The sequence below is a fragment of the Terrapene carolina genome, unplaced genomic scaffold (genome assembly GCF_002925995.2).
Source record: "Terrapene carolina triunguis isolate 2854851 unplaced genomic scaffold, T_m_triunguis-2.0 Scaffold232, whole genome shotgun sequence".
Classification (NCBI taxonomy): Eukaryota; Metazoa; Chordata; order Testudines; family Emydidae; genus Terrapene; species Terrapene triunguis.
Genome location: NW_020664583.1, coordinates 5,889,062 through 5,908,320, shown reverse-complemented (window position 1 = coordinate 5,908,320; position 19,259 = coordinate 5,889,062). Strand labels below are relative to the sequence as shown.

Below are 19,259 nucleotides of genomic sequence, written 5' to 3'. Positions count from 1 at the left end.
TACTACTCGTGTGCAGAAATGTATTTAATATTTAGTCTAATAAAAAAGGCCCTTGCTGGTCCCTGGAAGTAGTTGTGAAGCTAGAACAATAAGCTGAAAAGACTGAGGGATACAGGACACGAGTCACCTATTGAGTAGGCTGTGTCAATTTCTCCTGCCAAGGAGAATCTAGAGAAGGCCCCCAGTCCTCCCTGAGGAGACCTCCCTTGTGCAGCGAGATCATCTTGAAGGACATGGACAGGGAAAAAAGGAAGGTAAAAATTCCATTACCATAATATAATTTTAAATACAATAGATTTAATGGATAGACAAAGGCTCATTTAGAGCACAAGCTATTTGGGGGCAAGGACTGACACTTTTTGTACAGTGCCTGCTACAATGAGACAAAACTTTTGGACAATACTGTAAAACCAAGTCTAAAAAGGCAAATTAAAAGTAGGCAGAAGCTAAAATACAATAATAGGTGAGAAAATAAAACCAAGAATAATACAATGAATCGAATTAAAGTAAGCAGACAATTTAAGAACAACTTTCAAGTTGTGTATTAGCTAGTCTAGCCAACCAAGTGATCTTATTACTGTTATCACTGGAACCCTTATTTTCTCTCAGTGCATGTTTAAACCCAACTGATCCATCTAATTTCAAATTAAATTGTAAACTTTTATGGGCAGGGAATATATATTGCTATATGTCTGCACTGCATGTAGCACAATGCAGCTCTAATCCTGGTGAAGACCTCAGGTGGTTGTTGTAATACAAACAAATTAGATGAGTATTTTGCTTTTGTTGAATTTTATTAAATATTTGTAACTAAACACGTTGCTGGGCACTGCACATGTAAAAAATAATAATAATGATAAAAAATAATCCCATCTTGGTTCAATGGCCTAGCCACAGACATCCAACCCTTATCCTCTCCATGCATGTATAAGAAATTACTGATGTGGATTGGGTTAAATCTTGTTATGAGTCAGGTGTAAATGCTGTCGTTCATTTAAGATAGCTATGAGAGATGGTTAAGCAGCCCCTCATCTAAACAATGGCCTATGGGAGTCTGCCCAGGGATTTGAACTATGTGGATGGAGAGCTTTGGTTGGACATGGTTTGGGCAAGGGAGGGTGTGAGGGAAAGCAGACAAAGTCAAGCAGACAGTAACAGAAATGCTGATGATGTGGTCCTGACAGAAAGCTTTTTGGGTACAGAGTGCTGGATAGAAAGATAGACTTTTAAGAGTAAGCAAAGAAACTGTCTCTTCCTGATTGATTCCTATTGTGTTCAGGGAAAGGGGACTTTATGTATAATCTTCTAAATAACAATGGATTTGTTTTAAATGGCTCTACAATGAATTTCTCATCCAAACTGGAACAACCAACACCCTGAATTTGGCTAACCACTTGGGTCCAAGGGGTAGCAGTATGATGGAAACAAGGGGGAGTTAAATGGTTGTTTGGGACAGTAGAATTAATTAGGACATGTTATGTAAACAGCACCAAAAATTCTACTGGAAAGTGACAGGATTCAGAAGAGTCCTGTAAATGAGGCCCAGCCTAAGAAAATGCCCTCTCCCTGGCCCAATCTACATGGAAAATTTGGTATTCTGACCAAGCTGTTTGCTGCTGACTAGCAGGACACAGTACAAAAGATAGATTGTGATTCTATCCAAACACTATCACACAATTCTCTCAAATTCCAATTTAGTGTTTTCTCTCTAGAATGATATTGTCCCTATAATAGCACAGGGTTTAAATTCAGCCAGAGCCCACCTGAGCAGAGCTCTAGTAAATATTTTCAAACCCGCAGGAGCCCTGGTGTCTCCCACGGGGCTTCAGTCCTGCTGGGGAGTGGTGCCAGGGCTCAGGATTTCAGCCCTGCAAGGGGTGTTTGCCCCTCTCCATCCCCCCATGGGGCTAAAGTACAGATCCCCAAATTCGGGAGGAGGGGTGTTCCAGGATATAATTTTTGAGAATTTAAGTCGTGATAGTGCCAATCTACATATGTCTGCTATGTTGTGCCTTCCTACTCAATTGTCATGGTGCTCCCCACTTCTATATCATCTCCTTACAAGATATTTTTGCTCTCCCTCCTTATCATATTAAACACTGTTTCCTCCAGTGATATTGCTCTGGTTCTAACATTCGCAGCTTAATTTACTTGACAGTTTCAATACCCTTTATTGTATTTAAATACCTCCTATCAGAAATGAATACCAGTACAACTGTATTAATTAGAAACACAAGTAGCCTATTGTCTTGATGAATCAGCTGCCCTGATTAAAGGCCATTACAAGAAGTCTGAAAATTCTGACAAAGTACTATACTGAGTAAAAATAATACTCGTTGCTCTTCATTTTCATTTGATCCTCCTTCCTGGGAGCTGCTGAACCACTTCAATAACTGGAAGATGCTCACCACCTTGCAGGACTGGGATTATTGTGAGGCTGGTGGAATGTATTGGGATTATGTCCATTAGGAAATTAGATCCTATTAGAACATGACCTGGGGGAGAAGGGGGTGTCATATGAAGTGCATAATGTTGAACAAGCCTTGAGGTTAGTGTTCTGTGAAGCTGTTTATCCTATCAGTTGGCTGCAGTTAACTCTCTGGTTCCAGGAGGGTTTACCCAGGATGAGCTGACAATGTTAAACATGGCAGTGTATACTGACTGCAATGTTTGTTTTACCTCATATTAATCAACACAACTTTGGCTGTGTTTTAACACTGCCTACTTCTCTAGAGAAGACAAGTAGGAAGAGGTTTGGGACTAAGGACTGGACTTGTAAACTTCATCTATTAACATCTGCCAGTTAACTAGTTGGTACTGGCTTGTTGGCTGCTCCTGTTAAATGAAGTTTAGCAAATGGTTTCCTTATTAGATATTGGTAACTGCTATTCATTATCACTAGGATAACTAGGTTCCATGGGAGATGTTCCAAATAAGCAAACATCCCAGTTAGTTCCAGCTCCTGCAAGGTGCTTAGTGTCTCCTTTACTACAGTAAAGGGAGGTGTAAGTGTTCAGCATCTTGGAGGATGCTCTCTGCCTTTTTCAGAATCATCCCTACATGCATCCCATTTAGCTGAAGCACGCGGGGCTGTACCACTGGCTTCCTCAATATCCATGTATGCTTTATTTCCTGATCTTGGTGTGAAATAGAAAAATTTAATGTAAAATCAAATATTCATTTAAATTTGAGCTGTGCACTGTTTTTAGTTAGGCCTTTTAACTGGGTAGGGGAATGAGACATTCAATTAGTCATAATGTCTCTTGGTGGTTTCTTAAATGTATTGAATTAGTAATGCCACTACTTCCAAATGTTACTAGCAAATGTCAGATGTTTGTTATCCTTCTTTGATCATAGTAGTAGATAATGTAGCTACTAGACATTTGGGGGTTTTATCCTCTGTGGGCTGGCACTAGAGGATGGGATGCCTTGCCTGTAGGTTTTACAGACTTGTTGATGGCAGAGGAATGGTGAGACTTGGGGATCTTGGGTTCTATTCCATTCTCAAGGGGAGCATGCTATAGTGGACAGCTGTTTTGCCCAATCTCAATACTCTTCCCCGGACTTTCTCCTCATCTAGCAAGTCTCTGCTCCTCAGGCTTCTCATCCCAGTCTTCTTACCCAGCAAGTCGGTCTTCCCCTCCAACTCCTACTTGCCCACTCATTCCCAGTCCTCCCCTCACTCTGCTCCCAGTCTTCTTGACCAACCAGTCAGTCTCTCCCAGCTCCTCATCCAGTCTGTCTCTCTACCACTCTACTAGCGTCCAGTCCCTCCCCCACCCCATTTCCCTGCCTGGCTCCCAGTCAGTTTTTCTCTTGCCCCCAGCCAGACTCAAATCTGTCTCCCTGCCCCTACCTCTTTGTACCAATCAACTCCCCGCCTGCCCTCTCCCTACTTCACCAGGTCCCTTCTGCACTGGAGTCAGGCAGCTCCCTTCTCCATGCTTAGGGTGACCAGATGTCCCGATTTTATAGGGACAGTCCTGATTTTTGGGTCTTTTTCTTATATAGGCTCCTATTACCCTCCACCCCCATCCTGATTTTTCACATTTGATGTCTGGTCACCCTATCCATGCTGCCTCAGTGTTAGCAGGGGGCCATTGAGAGCACAGGAGAAAAATGCTCCCTGCTCTCAGTTCTGGTGCCCAGCCACACCCTGTCCCAGCCAGAGCAACCATGACTGGGAAAGTCCAGTATCAACCTTGTAGCCCGGGGTTGGAGGAAGCGTGTTCAAATCCTCTGTGGGGATAGTGCATTTGCAAACTCCACCCTGGTTTACACCCTGCGCAGGCCTAATTAAATTAATGGAGTTCCATGGGCTAAATTAGGGCTGTCTTTGACTATATATTTTAAAACTAAACCACTGAAGTTCTTGAGGGCTGGAGAGTATACCAACTCTTGGAAGATTATTGTTTATCTGGCTATTCTATTACTTGTATTTTACCATAACTTACTAGAGTGGATTTTCACCCCCCAATTAGTAAAAGCTGTATAATGCTTTACATCTGCAAACATCAACCCATGCATCTTGACTCTCCTGTGACATACCCTCACTCAGCACATGGGGAGAATGACTTGGTGGCTTTGTAAGTACATAAGAATGGCCATATTGGATAAGACCAATGGTCCACCTAGCTCAGTATCCTGCCTTCGAACAGGACCCAGTGCCAGAGCCTTCAGAGGGAATGAAGAGAACAGGGCAACTATCGAGTGATCCATCCCCTGTCGTTCAGTCCAGAATCTGCCAGTCAGAAGTATAGGGTCACCCAGAGCATGGGGTTGCATCCTGCACCATCCTGGCTAATGGTCTCCATGAGCTTATTTTATTCATTTTTTTTAACCCATTTATACTTCTGGCCTTCTTTAGTAAAGCATAAAATTGTCAGACACATAGAAGAACATAAATTGTTGGGCCAAAGTCAACATGGTTTCTGTAAAGAGAAATCGTGTCTTACTAATCTATTAGAGTTCTTTGAAGGGGCCAACAAACATGTGGACAAGGGGGGATCCAGTGGACATAGTGTACTTAGATTTCCAGAAAGCCTTTGACAAGGCTCACCAAAGGCTCTTACGTAAATTAAGTTGTCATGGGATAAGAGGGAAGGTCCTTTCATGGATTGAGAACTGGTTAAAGACCGGGAACAAAGGGTAGGAATAAATGGTAAACTCTCAGAATGGAGAGAAGTAACTAGTGGTGTTCCCCAAAGGTCAGTCCTAGGACCAATCCTATTCAACTTATTCATAAATGATCTGGAGAAAGGGGTAAAAAGTGCGGTGGCAAAGTTTGCAGATGATACTAAACTGCTCAAGATAGTTAAGACCAAAGCAGACTGTGAAAAACTTCAAAAAGATCTCACAAAACTAAATGATTGGGCAACAAAATGGCAAATGAAATTTAATGTGGATAAATGTAAAGTAATGCACATTGGGGAAAAAATAACCCCAACTATACATACAATATGATGGGGGCTAATTTAGCTACAATGAATCAGGAAAAAGATCTTGGCGTTATCATGGATAGTTCTCTGAAGACGTCCACGTAGTGTGCCGCGGCAGTCAAAAAAGCAAACAGGATGTTAGGAATCATTAAAAAGGGATAGAGAATAAGACAGAGTATCTTATTGCCCTTATATAAATCGATGGTACGCCCACATCTTGAATACTGCATACAGATGTGGTCTCCTCATCTCAAAAAAGATATACTGGCATTAGAAAAGGTTCAGAGAAGGGCAACTAAAATGATTAGGGGTTTGGAACGGGTCCCATATGAGGCGAGATTAGAGACGAGGGCTTTTCAGCTTGGAAAAAAGGAGATTAAGGGTGGATATGATAGAGGTATATAAAATCATGAGTGATGTGGAGAAAATAAATAAGGAAAAGTTATTTACTTGTTCCCATAATACAAGAACTAGGGGCCACCAAATGAAATTAACGGGCAGCAGGTTTAAAACAAATAAAAGGAAGTTCTTCTTCACACAGCGCACAGTCAACTTGTGGAACTCCTTACCTGAGGAGGTTGTGAAGGCTAGGACTATAACAGCGTTTAAAAGAGAACTGGATAAATTCATGGAGGTTACGTCCATTAATTGCTATTAGCCAGGATGGGTAAGGAATGGTGGTCCCTAGCCTCTGTTTGTCAGAGGGTGGAGATGGATGGCAGAAGAGAGATCACTTGATCATTACCTGTTAGGTTCACTCCCTCTGGGGCACCTGGCATTGGCCACTGTCGGCAGACAGGATACTGGGCTAGATGGACCTTTGGTTTGATCCAGTAAGGCCGTTCTTATGTTCTAACATCCCCTGGCAACAAGTTAAACAGGCTGATGGTGCATTGTGTGAAGAAGTACTTCTTTAGATTTATTTTGAACCTGCTGCCTATTAATTTCATTGGGCGAGCCCTGGTTCTTGTTATGTGAAGGGATATATAACACTTCCTTATTCACTTTTTCCACACCATTCATCATTTTATAAATAATAAAATAAATTAATGGAGATATCCTATCTCCTAGAACTGGAAGGGACCTTGAAAGGTCAAGTCCAGCCCCCTGCCTTCACTAGCAGGACCAAGTACTGATTTTGCCCCAGATCCCTAAGTGGCTCCCTCAAAGATTGAACTCACAACCCTGGATTTAGCAGGCCAATGCTCAAACCACTGAGCTGTCCCTCCCTCTATTTTATCCCCCCCCCCTTGTTCATCTCTTTTCTAAGATGAACAGGCCCAGTCTTTTTAATCTCTTCTCAAATAAGATGTTCCATACCCTAATCATTTTTGTTGTCCTTCTCAGTAACTTTTCCAATTCTAATATCTTTTTTGAGATTAAGCGACCTGAACCACACATAGTATTCAAGGTGTGGGCATATGCTTGTATGCTTTTCCTCTGAAATTCCCACTGACAGCACTGGTTCAGCTCCACTAGTGGTAGCAATGATTGGAGCACTAGTGCGGATGAGGCTCCAGGAGTCCTCCAGAATTCTAATGACCTTAGTCCCTTCTGCCACTCAGGTCTAGAGGTCATTTTGATAAAAATGTCAATGCTCTGTCTATGCCAGCTCTCCTGCCAGTGGAGCTGCACAGATGAGCTCAACAGGGAAGATGCCCAAAAAAGGCTAATCAGAAGTAGCAGTGAGGGATAATACAGATAGTAACAACCAAAGGTTAAGTAGCTTTCTTGAAGCCAGTACTCTAGGTAAAGGAGCAACTAACCCTGATGAAACTAATAAATGAAACTGCTTACTTTCTATTCATTACTGGCTGTACAGTGCAAAAACGTCTAATGGTTAGAAGAAAGAACTAGGGATCACAAATTGAGTTAAACTCTCTCCATTCTACCAACAAAGAGCTGTGACTAGGGCAAATTGCTTAACTGTGCCTCACTTTCCCCTTCTATAAAGTGGAGTAACATTCCTCCTGAGGGTGCTGAGGATTAGATGTTTGATATCCCCAGCTGAAAGATGCTATACCTGTGCAGAGCACTGTTAGAAATGCTGTATTACTGTTAAAGTACTCCAGGAAGAATATTTGTTTGGAGCTCTGGTGTGGATGAAAGCTTTCAGATAGTAAGATACTGTCACTGACCTGAAGGGCTTATAATCAAGAAGACTACAAAAATATTCCATGGGGTGTGGAGTAGATCAGTGGTAGGGATATTCTGAGAGTGTAATTTTCTGGGGTAGAGAGGACAGTTCATGCATATTTGAAAAAGCTTCACATAAGAAGGATGTTCTAAGGACAGTTTGAGAAAAAGGCCTGAACTGGCCTTATCTATCTTCAGCTGCTTTTTTTTTTTTTTTTCCCCTGTACATCCATTTGAAAATCAATTACACTTGCTGGAATCCTGCACCACTGCAGAGACAGGGTTTAATTATTCAGTTGCACTCCTTATGAGACAAGTGGCACAGCTCCTGTTTCACTGTTAAATTCAGAGGGTAGCTTGACTGAAGGTTGGCGCATACTCTATCCCTGTCTCCGAGCAGAGCTCCCAGTGATATTTGGGAAATTCTGCAGAAATACTGAATGGCGAATAAGGGCCACTAGTGCCTAATCTTGCAAAGAATTGAGTACCCTCAGCCCTGCTGGTGTCAGTGGGAGTTGGCTATTGAGGCCCAAATGAGGCCCATAATCCACTCCCTGAGGGTAGTAGTGGAGAAGATATTTAATCTGAAACCCAAGAGTGATAATTACTTTGAGATCTGCTGGGTTTCATGAATGCCATAAGTGTCAGTACTGATTTTTGTATGGTTCCCTCTTGCTCCCAACTGTATTTACCATATAGCATTGCTAACAAGGATGGCCAACAAAATTCCATGTTCTCTAGTACACCAGACTTTTGGCATAGACAAAGCCTAAATCACTTTTATTAATCCTCTACCATGCCTGTAATGTTGTCCTCAATGGTGCTTTGGCCACCACTGTGATGGTACATGCTCTAAGACTAACCATGTTTGTCCACCACTATATCAATATGTTCCAGTGGACTAACAGTGTAGATAGGAAGAAGTAGTATAGCAGCTACACTGGTTCAACTAGTCCTCCCAGTGGAATCCCACAAAACTTTTGGCCACGCTTCAGGCACTACTTTATAACTTAAAAATGCTTGGTTACCTGTCAAACTGGCTGCTACAGGCCTGAGACAGCTGTGGCTGCTCAGCTCTGCCTCCTCCTAACACTGTTCACAATGAGTCTAATCTGAGTGCTGCCCACGTATCAGGCTGAAGTCAGCTGCCCTGGGCAGCTGTCTCATCCTTCCCTGACACCTCAACCCAAAAATCAATAAAACAAATAAGCATAATAAACACAGCTTGGACATCTACCTTTTAAAAAACACATTAAAAATCTCTTCTCCTTTGAGATTGCACCAGAAAAAGCCAGGACGAAAATCAATGGCTGATAAGCAAACAAGACAGCCACTTACTCATGCACTCATTTCACTGGGGATTGCTGTAGCTGTCTAGACCCACTGCCCCAGCAGTGTCTCACTTCTGAAATCTGAAAGCGAACACAACAGCATTGTCATCAAACATGGCACAAAGTCACTTAAATTTACCCTGCCTCCCCACTTTCCTCCTGAGAAGCAGTACATCCCCTGCTGCTCTATTGCATTATGTGGTGAAGGAGACAGCGACACGCCACTAGTTGATGGAGGTATGTGGAGCAATATCACCTCGAATCACACCATTCCAGTCTTTTCCTTAAAGAGAAACACTGGAGAAAGAAACTACTGGTATAGCAACAAAATAAAACACAACCTTCTCCACAAATAAAATAAAACCCAATTATTTTGGGGGGAAGAAATGAATTAAATCAAGCACTACACTTCAAAAACCAAGACCAAAAGTTGTCAGTGCTTGCAATGATCTACACTGGACCTCATGGCCCGCAAGTGGTCCAGAGGGAGCTGATGAGGTTTTTTTTCTATGGCATCTACTCTGCTGCATGCTTGTGCTTGTGCTTGCATAGTGGCTGACCCTGATGACACACATGTACTTTTTTTTTTTTTTTCCTTCAGGAAAACTGACCTGTTAAATGTAACAAACAATTGGCAAGAAGTCTAAATAGATAGTGGATATAATGTACACCCAACTGTGCTTCTGAAACAAAATGGTTAGTGTGGATGCTCTGCATAACTGCTGTTTGCAGTGGTTCAGTTAGTGTAGATGCCTGTTCCAGACACTCTTTAGTGTTACCTTTCTGATTGACATGCACAATGGTGGTGTTGAAGAGTTCGCCCATGTTGTGGTAGTTTAGATTTTGTGCCCCCCCCCCTTTTTTTTTCTTGACTTGTGTAACTTTCTCCTTAGTCTCACTTGGCGAAAAACTTCTGGAGGGCTAGAGCAGGTGGATCCTAGGTGTTATGACTCAGACTCCTGGCTTCCTTGAACAGTATTATGCTTTTATCTCAACAAAATGTGTTTTATCCTTGGCTTAGTGGCTGGGTTGTAGTAAGTTCACACAGTTATCTTGATGCTATGAATTATTTTAATTAGAATACTTCCTTTAACACAATTTTATGCATGGGAGGTGCACTTACTTGTCCTGAGATGCAAATACCTTTTACATACTACCTGGGGGAGGGGGGTGGAGGAAAAATAATCATGCTGACTTGCAGTAAATGAGCTTGTTACCCCCAACTACTGCTGGCAAGTGTAAATTCCACTTCCTGACCCAGTGGGGATGTGCTCCTAAAGGAAGATCAGGAATTTTTGCCTTCACACCCCTTAAGGATAGTGCTAGGTTGAACAGTCCTGAAGTGTGGTTGGAACATTGCAAGTGGAGGCTGCCTAGGCCATTACCCAAGCTAAGGTTGTTAAAAGCCCACTGTTGGATGGGTGGGTTGCAGGTGCCATGCACTGTCATTACAACCCCCCTTTCAGGAGGACATTCGACCACAAGGGGCCCTGGATCATGTTTGCAGAAACTGGTGAAAACTAAAGCTGAATCTAGCCCATTACATGAAATGTTGGCCCTTGTACTGCCACCCTGCCAAAGTACTTTTGCCCCAGTTCCAAAATCCTATAGACATGCTTTTGTGTATAGGCACCATTATTTTAGCATCTTTTAAAGGAAAACTGTTAGAAAATGTAGGTGCAATAGTGCAATGCATGCAAGCTAAAGAATAACTTCATGTTTTGCTTCCTCTTCTATTCCCTTCCCCTATTCTATGCAGAATCTACTGGAAACATGAAACTTCTTAAATGCTATGCCAACCAAATCACTGCTGCCATAGTTGGTGTTCCTCACCCTTGGGATGGCCTAGGAATTCAACCACAGGCTCAAATGTGTGGGAGCGGTTGTGTGGAAGGACTGGATTCCACTCCACATTAACCTTTTTTCATTTATGGGCTTGGAAATTGGTTTGGAATCTAGTTTACACCAACTCATTCTCTGCTTATTTTATTTCAGTAGACTTTAACTCATTATTGTTAATGTTGTATTTAATTTTCTTTGAGTTAACCACACTGATGACACAGGTGCAGCTTGTTCACCTGCACATCTACCAATGTGATATATGCCATCATAGAATATCAGGGTTGGAAGGGACCTCAGGAGGTCATCTAGTCAAAGCAGGACCAATCCCCAGACAGATTTTTACCCCAGTTCCCTAAGTGGCCCCCTCAAGGATTGAACTCACAACCCTGGGTTTAGCAGGCCAATGCTCAAACCACTGAGCTATCCCTCCCCCCCTGTGCCAACAATGTCCCTCTGCCATGTACAAAGTCTCTACGCAAAAGAATAAATGGACACAAAACAGACATCCAGAATTATAACATTCAAAAACCAGTCGGAGAACACTTCAACCTCACTGGTCACTCAATTACTGATCTCAAAGTCGCAATATTCCAACAAAAAACTTCAAAAACAGACTCCAACGAGAAACTGCAGAATTGGAATTAATTTGCAAACTAGACACCATTAAATTAGGCTTGAACAAAGACTGGGAGTGGTGGGTCACTACACAAAGTAAAACTGTTTTCCCATGCTAATTTTTCCCCCTACCGTTACTCACACCTTCTTGTCAGCAGCTGGAAATGGGCCATCCTAATTATCACTACAGAAGTTTTTTTTTCTTCTGCTGATAATAGCTCACCTAATAGCTCACCTTAATTAATTACCTTTGTTACAGTTGCTATGGCAACACCCATTTTTTCATGTTCTCTGTGTGTGTGTGTGTATATGTGTATATGTGTGTGTGTGTGTGTGTGTGTGTGTGTATATATATATATATATATATATATATATATATATATATAATCTTCCTACTGTATCTTCCACTGCATGCATCCGATGAAGTGGGTTTTAGCCCATGAAAGATTATGCTCAGATAAATTTGTTAGTCTCTAACGTGCCACAAGTACTCCTTGTTCTTTTTGCTGATACAGACTAACACGGCTACCACCTGAAATATGTAAATTCTGCTACTTTGATTCAGCTAATCATGGTACTACTGTGTTTTAAAAATACACTTAGAGTAAAAGGGGCTGTTATCACTTCATTTAATGACACCACATTGGTATTATCCTTTCTAACCGTCAAATTAATCAGGATATTATATTTTGTTGTAGTTTGAGATTATTATGGTTCCACATCCAAAATGTCACTGCTTTGTGTGTACAGCATCCAAAAATCCCCATTTTAAAGAGAACTTGTAAATCTGAGGGCTTCTTTCCCTGTTTTTATGTAGCAATGTAAACTACAATATCCTGAGTAAAGGAAGTCTGTATTTTAAGTAACTCAGTTATCTTCCCTGCTCCACTAGGGCAGGGCATAAATAGAGCAATAGTTGACATCGCGTCAGTGTTGCCTTCTGCACAGATGGCTAGGGACCTGAGAGTTCAGGAAAAGGGCGGCAGGAACTGAAACTTCCCAAACCACAAAACTACAGTAAGGTTCAGACAGGGAATAAAGATTTTTTTTTAAGAAATACAACTACAAAAAGCATTTAAAGCTGCTGCCATACTTTTCTCTCCTAGAGAAAAGGGTAAAAAAAGGAAGGGAAACAGGCTGGACTGATGGAAGGGAAGAGCCCTCTCTGCCCACTTCATCTTCAAGGTTTGCAACAACTATAACTCTTCAAAAATCTGTCTAGAAACAACATCGCTCTACACCAAAGTCACTGCAACCTGGTAAATGTTATACATGTATCTTTGTAGAAACAAAGCAATTAATGCCCATTCAGTATTATGGAACCTACTTACTGAAATGAATCTACAAAAAAGGCATTCATTTGATAAAATCAATATACATTTGCAAAATACTAAAATAAGCAAATCATTGCATGAAAATCTTTGCAGCTGTAAAGAACACCAATAGAACTGTTGGACCCACCTGCCATATAGAAACAGGCAGTGCAGATACCCATAGCACATGGGTTCCCAAACTTGGTTCGCGGCTTGTTCAGGGTAAGCCCCTGGCAGGCCGCGAGACACTTTATTTACCTGAGCGTCTGCAGGTACGGCTGCTCGCAGCTCCCAGTGGCCACAGTTTGCCTTTCCCGGCCAAAAGGAGCTGCGGGAATTTCTTTTTTGGTGGTTCAGTTTCTGTAGTTTCTGCATCGGAGTGTTGCTCTTTTAAGATTTCTGAAAGATTTCATGAAAGCATGCTCCACACCTCGTCCCTCTCAGCTTTTGGAAGGCACTTCAGATTCTTAAACCTTGGGTCGAGTGCTGTAACTATCTTTAGAAATCTCACATTGGTACCTTCTTTGCATTTTGTCAAATCTACAGTGAAAGTGTTCTTAAAATGAACAACATGCTAGGTCATCATCGGAGACTGCTATAACATGAAATGTATGGCAGAATGTGGGTAAAAGAGAGCAGGAGATGTACAATTCTCCCCCAAGGAGTTCAGTCACAAATTTAATTAACACATTATTTTTTTTACAAGCATCATCAGCATGGAAGCATGTCCTCCAAAATAGTGGCCAAAGCATGAAGGGGCATACAAATGTTTAGCATATCTGGCACGTAAATACCTTGCAATGATAGTTACAAAAGTGCCATGTGAATGCCTATTCTCACTTTCTGGTGACATTGTAAATAAGAAGTGGGCAGCATTATCTCCTGCACATGTAAACAAACTTAGTGATTGGCTAAACAAGAAGTAGGGCTGAGTGGACTTGTAGGCTCTAAAGTTTTACATTGTTTTGTTTTCGAGTGCAGTTATATAATCAAAAAAATCTACAGTTGTAAATTGCACTTTCACAATAGAGATTGCACTACAGTAACTGTATGAAGTGAATTGAAAAATACTATTTGCTTTTCACCATGCAAATATTTGTAATATAAATAATATAAAGTGAGCACTGTACATGTTGTATTCCGTGTTGTAACTGAAATCAATATATTTGAAAATGTAGAAAAACATCCACAATATTTAATAAATTTCAGTTGGTATTTTATTGTTTAACAGTGTGATTAAAACCAATTAATCAGGATTAATTTTTTTAGTTAATTGCATGAGTTAACTGCAATTAACTGTATGAGGTGAATTGAAAAATACTACTTGCTTTTTACCATGCAAATATTTGTAATATAAATAATATAAAGTGAGCACTGGAATGGGTTACCTAGGGAGGTGGTGTAATCTCCTTCCTTAGAGGTTTTTAAGGTCAGGCTTGACAAAGCCCTGGCTGGGATGATTTAGTTGGGAATTGGTCCTGCTTTGAGCAGGGGGTTGGACTAGATGACCTCCTGGGGTCCCTTCCAACCCTGATATGCTATGATTCTAATCAATAGCCCTAATAAAAACCTTACATGCATTTTAAATCTTATTTCAAGTCTGTTTTGTGGTGGTTTGTATGTTTATTGAGGATCTGCTGATCTTTGGATGCTGAGGATTGGCAATATTGGAAATGTGATAAGATTCTATTTATCACAGATATATTCAAGCTAAATATTTTCCAAACCACAACTTAGGGGTGAGCTATTTACACAGCTATGTAAATCTCTTCATACAGTGTTACTTGCTAATAAATGTTTGAGTTTATATTAATATTTGCCCTAACAAATAAGAGTAAATGGACAGAAGGTAACTTGAAACCTTGTATTACCATAGTAATCCCTAAATTTATACTAGCATTTGATAGAGTTTCTGTAAGTCACTAATTTACATACACAATGTAAACCTGACCATTTTTATACAGTGTTTGGGGTCCGAGAAAGATATGTTCTCCCTCCATTGCTTTCTTGTGAACAGTAACTTTCTACACAACCCAGAAGACTGCAGGGGTGGGTGACAATTAACTAATCTTGTTTGGTCAAGATGAAGGAGTGAGTAACTCTAGTTAACACATTTACCTTTAAAATGACAGCTTAGATGAAATATTACTTTTCAAAATGAAACATTTGCATGGATTTAAATGAATAAAACAAAGTGTGTGTGTGTGTGTGTGCGCTCTCTCTCTCTGTCTCTCTCTCTCTCTCTCTCAACACAAGGCAGCAAGCCCAGAACTCCTTTACTAAACCACTGGTTCTGACAATGACTCCATCTACGGTCCTGACCCACTCACTTATGTTTTCTGCCTCAGTTTCCCCATCAAAATAATTCATAATTATCTACATAATCCAGCAGCTATGAGGATTAGTTCATGTTTAGAGTGTTTATAGTGGTCATCTTTGATTTCTGCATTTCTTTCAGTAGACAAGGACGTTCTACTGTTTCTCATCTGCTTCTAGTCATTTTCATAGGGGTGTCTCATGTACAAGTTGCACAACTGCTATTAGTGGTTTACATACGGCAGGAGGAAGTTAAACTTAAAAATCCCCTTGAAACAAATCACACAGACTTCCATGGAGCTATTGGATCAAATTGTGTTTTGAATGATCTAAATTCTTAAATAGCCCTCCCTATAATGTGGGAGAATCTTCCAAGCCTCAATTCGTCATTATAAAGACCTTCTGAGGTAGCAAAGTAGTCCTCATTTTGCAGAGGCTGAGCTCGGCTAAAGCTATTAAATTGTCACAGAATCAGTTATGCCAGAAGTCTAATGGTGCTTTTCAAACCCAACTTAGTCCCGTTATACATAAACTTGCTACTAACTATTACCTACTTATTTCCACAAGGGGGCAAAGTCTTTGTTTTCCAAGGCTAGGTCTGTTTTTGGCAAAGCTTTACTTCACCCATATTCAATCTAGCAGCACCTATGTGAACTTAGTCTGCAAATATTTATTATTTGAAGGATTGATCCATGTTTACTTGATTCCTATACTAAACTCCATGATAAATAATAAAACCACCCTAGTTATTGCGGCACCAGGGGAAACTAAAAAGAAAAGTGTCCACACTGGAACCCCTACAGCTAAAGCCCTTTGAATTCTGGGGAATGTAGCCCTTTGACGGAGGGGAGTGTTACGATCCCGCTCGCCTCATGTTTTAAACACTGCCAGTGTGCAGCCTCCAGCTCAAAAGGGCACCTGACCAAAGGGGCCAGTTCTATACTTTGCCTCAATCCGCAGCTAAAGTTGCAGCCTGGATCTCCCGGCTTCCTTGAGGGGGAGGCTTGCTTTGGCGAAGGTCCCGAGGCACAGAGGGATCTGTGGCAGAGGGGGGAATGAACCCAGGCATCCCGGTGACCAAGTGGGTCGGGGCAGGGCTTCTGGTGCCGCCCGCGGCGCCTCAGGCTACAGGCGGGAGGTGCGTGGGCCGCCGCCACAATAGGAGGCGAAGGGGGCGCTGAACTGAGGAGGCCGCCAGGCGCTGGTTACTCCTCCCCTCAGCCAGGCAGGGGGAGTCTCTGGCGGACGGAGGCCGGGGCTCTTGGGCGGGCTCCCGGCCGCAGGGGGCGCTCCGCCCGCCTCGCTTGGAAAACAGTCACACATCGACCCACCACCGAGCTGCGGCTGCCGTCTGTTCCCCGGACGGACGATCCATGGTTCCCGCCGGCGGTTGTAGCCGCTTGGCCCTCAGCGTCCTGCTCCTGCTGGCCGGCGGTGAGTGCCGAGCAGGGGGCGGCTGGGCTGGGCTGGGCTGGGCAGAGCCCGCACACCAGGGCTTGGGGTGGCCCAGTGAGGGCTGCTCCTGGTGAACGGGGGCGCGGAGGTGCTGCTTCCCGAGGCGCTTGGCAGGGGCCGAGTGTGGGTGGGTGTCGACAGTCTCCAGGACAGACACTACGGGGGATGGGGGGGGGGAGAGGGAGACCAGGAACCCCCCTCAAATGGGGCATTGTCGTCTCCCCCCTCAGGCATCTTGTTGGGAATCCCCCTTTCAAACGCCACCATCCCAGCGAGGGAGCCCTCCCTAGCGCCTCGCTGGGGCTGGGCGCGGGGGAGCTAATTTCAGTGCTGCCGGGGGCTTGATTTCGTTCTCTTCAAATGTCCCCGTCAGGGATATACTCTTCAGTCTCCCATAAGTATAGGAGAGGCAGTGACGGCAAGGCTCCAGCTACTGGCACCGCTGTAAAGGGGAATTGGGGGAGGCAACGGGGGAGAATAGTAAATACTCAGTATTTACTCAGCAGGAGGGACTAAATAAACTTTGTCTAGATACTGGAAAACACTTTCTCGACAGCGAGATCCATTAGATCATGGAATAGGTTCCGCAGGAGAGAGCAATGAACACCCTAATAGCTGAGTCATTTAAAACTAGATGAAGCTTTGGAGAGTATCATTGGAAACAATCTTGCCTTGGCCGACAGGCTGAGAAGGAGTGACTAGATGATTTATCAGGAATAGTAATGAACATATGTGTTCCTGTTTCAGGGGGATAGCCCTGTTAGTCTGTATCCACAAAAACAACAAGGAAGGACGGTGGCACCTTAAAGATTAACAGATTTATTTTTGTATGTGTTCCTGATTGATTTCTTAACAATATTGGATATTACATCTTTTCATTCTGAATTCATGTTGTGGCATGTTTGGTCCCAAACATTTAGGCATTAACATTAGATACAATTCCACCCCTTCCCCCAAACTGCTACTAATGTAAAAACCCTCTCCTGTCCATCCAGTCCAGTTTTCTGTCTGTCCGAATACATAGGAAGCTCAAATAGACCAGAGGCATATTTGCAAGTGGCCCTGGGGCTCTTCAAAAAATATACTAGCTGCTGTTGAGCAGGGGTACTTGCTCAAGATGGCTTGAGGCCCCTTTACCACAAGAATTAGAGAAACAAACAAAAATGTTCAGAACATCAAACAACTTTCTTTTTCAAAACTAAAAAGCAGCTGTCAGGTAGAAGGCTATGGTTTCCCAAGAGAATGTTTTAGTAATATCATTGATCTTGGGGTGTAATAGTTTTCACATGATAAACCAAGATGCGCTTTACCTTGTGCTACCTTGTTACAGTGTTTTTTGGTTTTGGGTTTTATTTTATTTTTTTACAATGGTGGCATGTTCTGAGTAAACTACTGAGCTAAAAAAGTCACAAGGCTGTTAATGTCCTACCATGATCATATTAATTTGGATGAACTTCACAGTCACAAATAACACTGGTGACTAAAGCTGCTCTGGACTTTCTTGTTAAGATTTTCAAACATGACTAGTGATTTATGGGGCCCCATTTTTATTTTATTATTTTTGTTAGTACCTAGAAATCTTTAAAGGAACCCTTTTTCTTTAAAGAAGCGGGTGCTCAGTGCTTATGGAAATTGAGCATTTTCAAGGTAATGAAGATTGGGCATCCAAAAAAGTCAACGCATAAATGTCAAGGTTTACAAAATTGGTTTTAAATTTTTCATACAGCTCTAATAACAACCTGTTTCATGCAAAGAAAACTTTTGATCAAAGACATCAGGCATAAGTGGAAAATATTTACAGGAAAGGAGCTTAATTAGGAAGACTAGCTGGCTTGGAGCTCAGGAAAAAGTCAAAGCTAAAGGAGCCTCAGCTTTTCCTTTACATCAAGGTCGTCACTCTCAGTGCAAGTTAGTTCCGTTCATTTGATGGGGGAGGGAGAGAGAGGAATATTCATAGATATGTTTTGAAGTTTATTAATCAAGTTAGCTATAACTTATGTCCATATTGACTTACTGACAGTATAATAAAACGTCTGTTGGGGTGGTCCTGGAGGAGTTATGGTAACAATTATGAATACTATACTGACATGAATCTGTTCTTGAACAGTAGCAATTGGTGATGGGACAATTCCCTGATAAGGAGTTTACCAATCAAGTAACTCAACTAAATTAGCTGATTGTTAGGTAAGAACATTTGGGGATAGTTGATGCAATTCTAAAAAGGAGAACTACCAATAGGCTTCCTAGCAGACATGCCAAACCCATGAAAAAAACACAGCAATTGGGCTTGTTTTTGGCTTAATTGGCTTCTGAGTTGCGTGTTGGCTAGTTTTTGGCTTGTAGCTTGTTGCTTGTTTGGTGTGTAGCTTGTTGCTTCTTTTGTTTGATAGGCTCCCGGCAAGCAGGAGCAAGGGGGGGAGAGAGTCAGGGGTGCACAGCGGGCCCACCACAGTCCCAAACTGCACGCTGGGGGGATCTAGTCACATAGAGTGTTGGGGTTCTTAGGGATTGGCTTGTTGTGGCCTTGTTTTGAAATGGGATTAGCTTGATTTTTGGCTTATTGTGAAAGTCGCAGTGCTTATTTACCATGTGAAAGTTGGCAACTGTGCTTCCTAGCTGTTACGTTGACCACTTTATTACATCCCTTCTCTTCCCTCCCACCCTCACCTGATTTTAAGCTTTTCAGAGCAGGAACTGTCTTATATTTTAAAGAACACCTAGCACAATCTAGATTTCAGAGTAGCAGCCGTGTTAGTCTGTATCCGCAAAAAGAACAGGAGTACTTGTGGCACCTTAGAGACTAACAAATTTAT

General features: G+C 42.2%; 1 protein-coding gene across 1 annotated transcript in view; it reads left to right on the top strand.

The window, feature by feature from the left end:
- The first annotated feature begins 16,186 nt into the window (after nt 1-16,186).
- Nucleotides 16,187-19,259, top strand: part of SHISA5 (shisa family member 5) — a 59,395-nt gene continuing 56,322 nt past the window's right edge. The window contains exon 1 of the mRNA XM_024195672.2: nt 16,187-16,425. Within this exon, the coding sequence (XP_024051440.1) occupies nt 16,365-16,425 (61 nt within the window). The 5' untranslated portion in view covers nt 16,187-16,364. The remainder of the gene's footprint in view (nt 16,426-19,259) is intronic.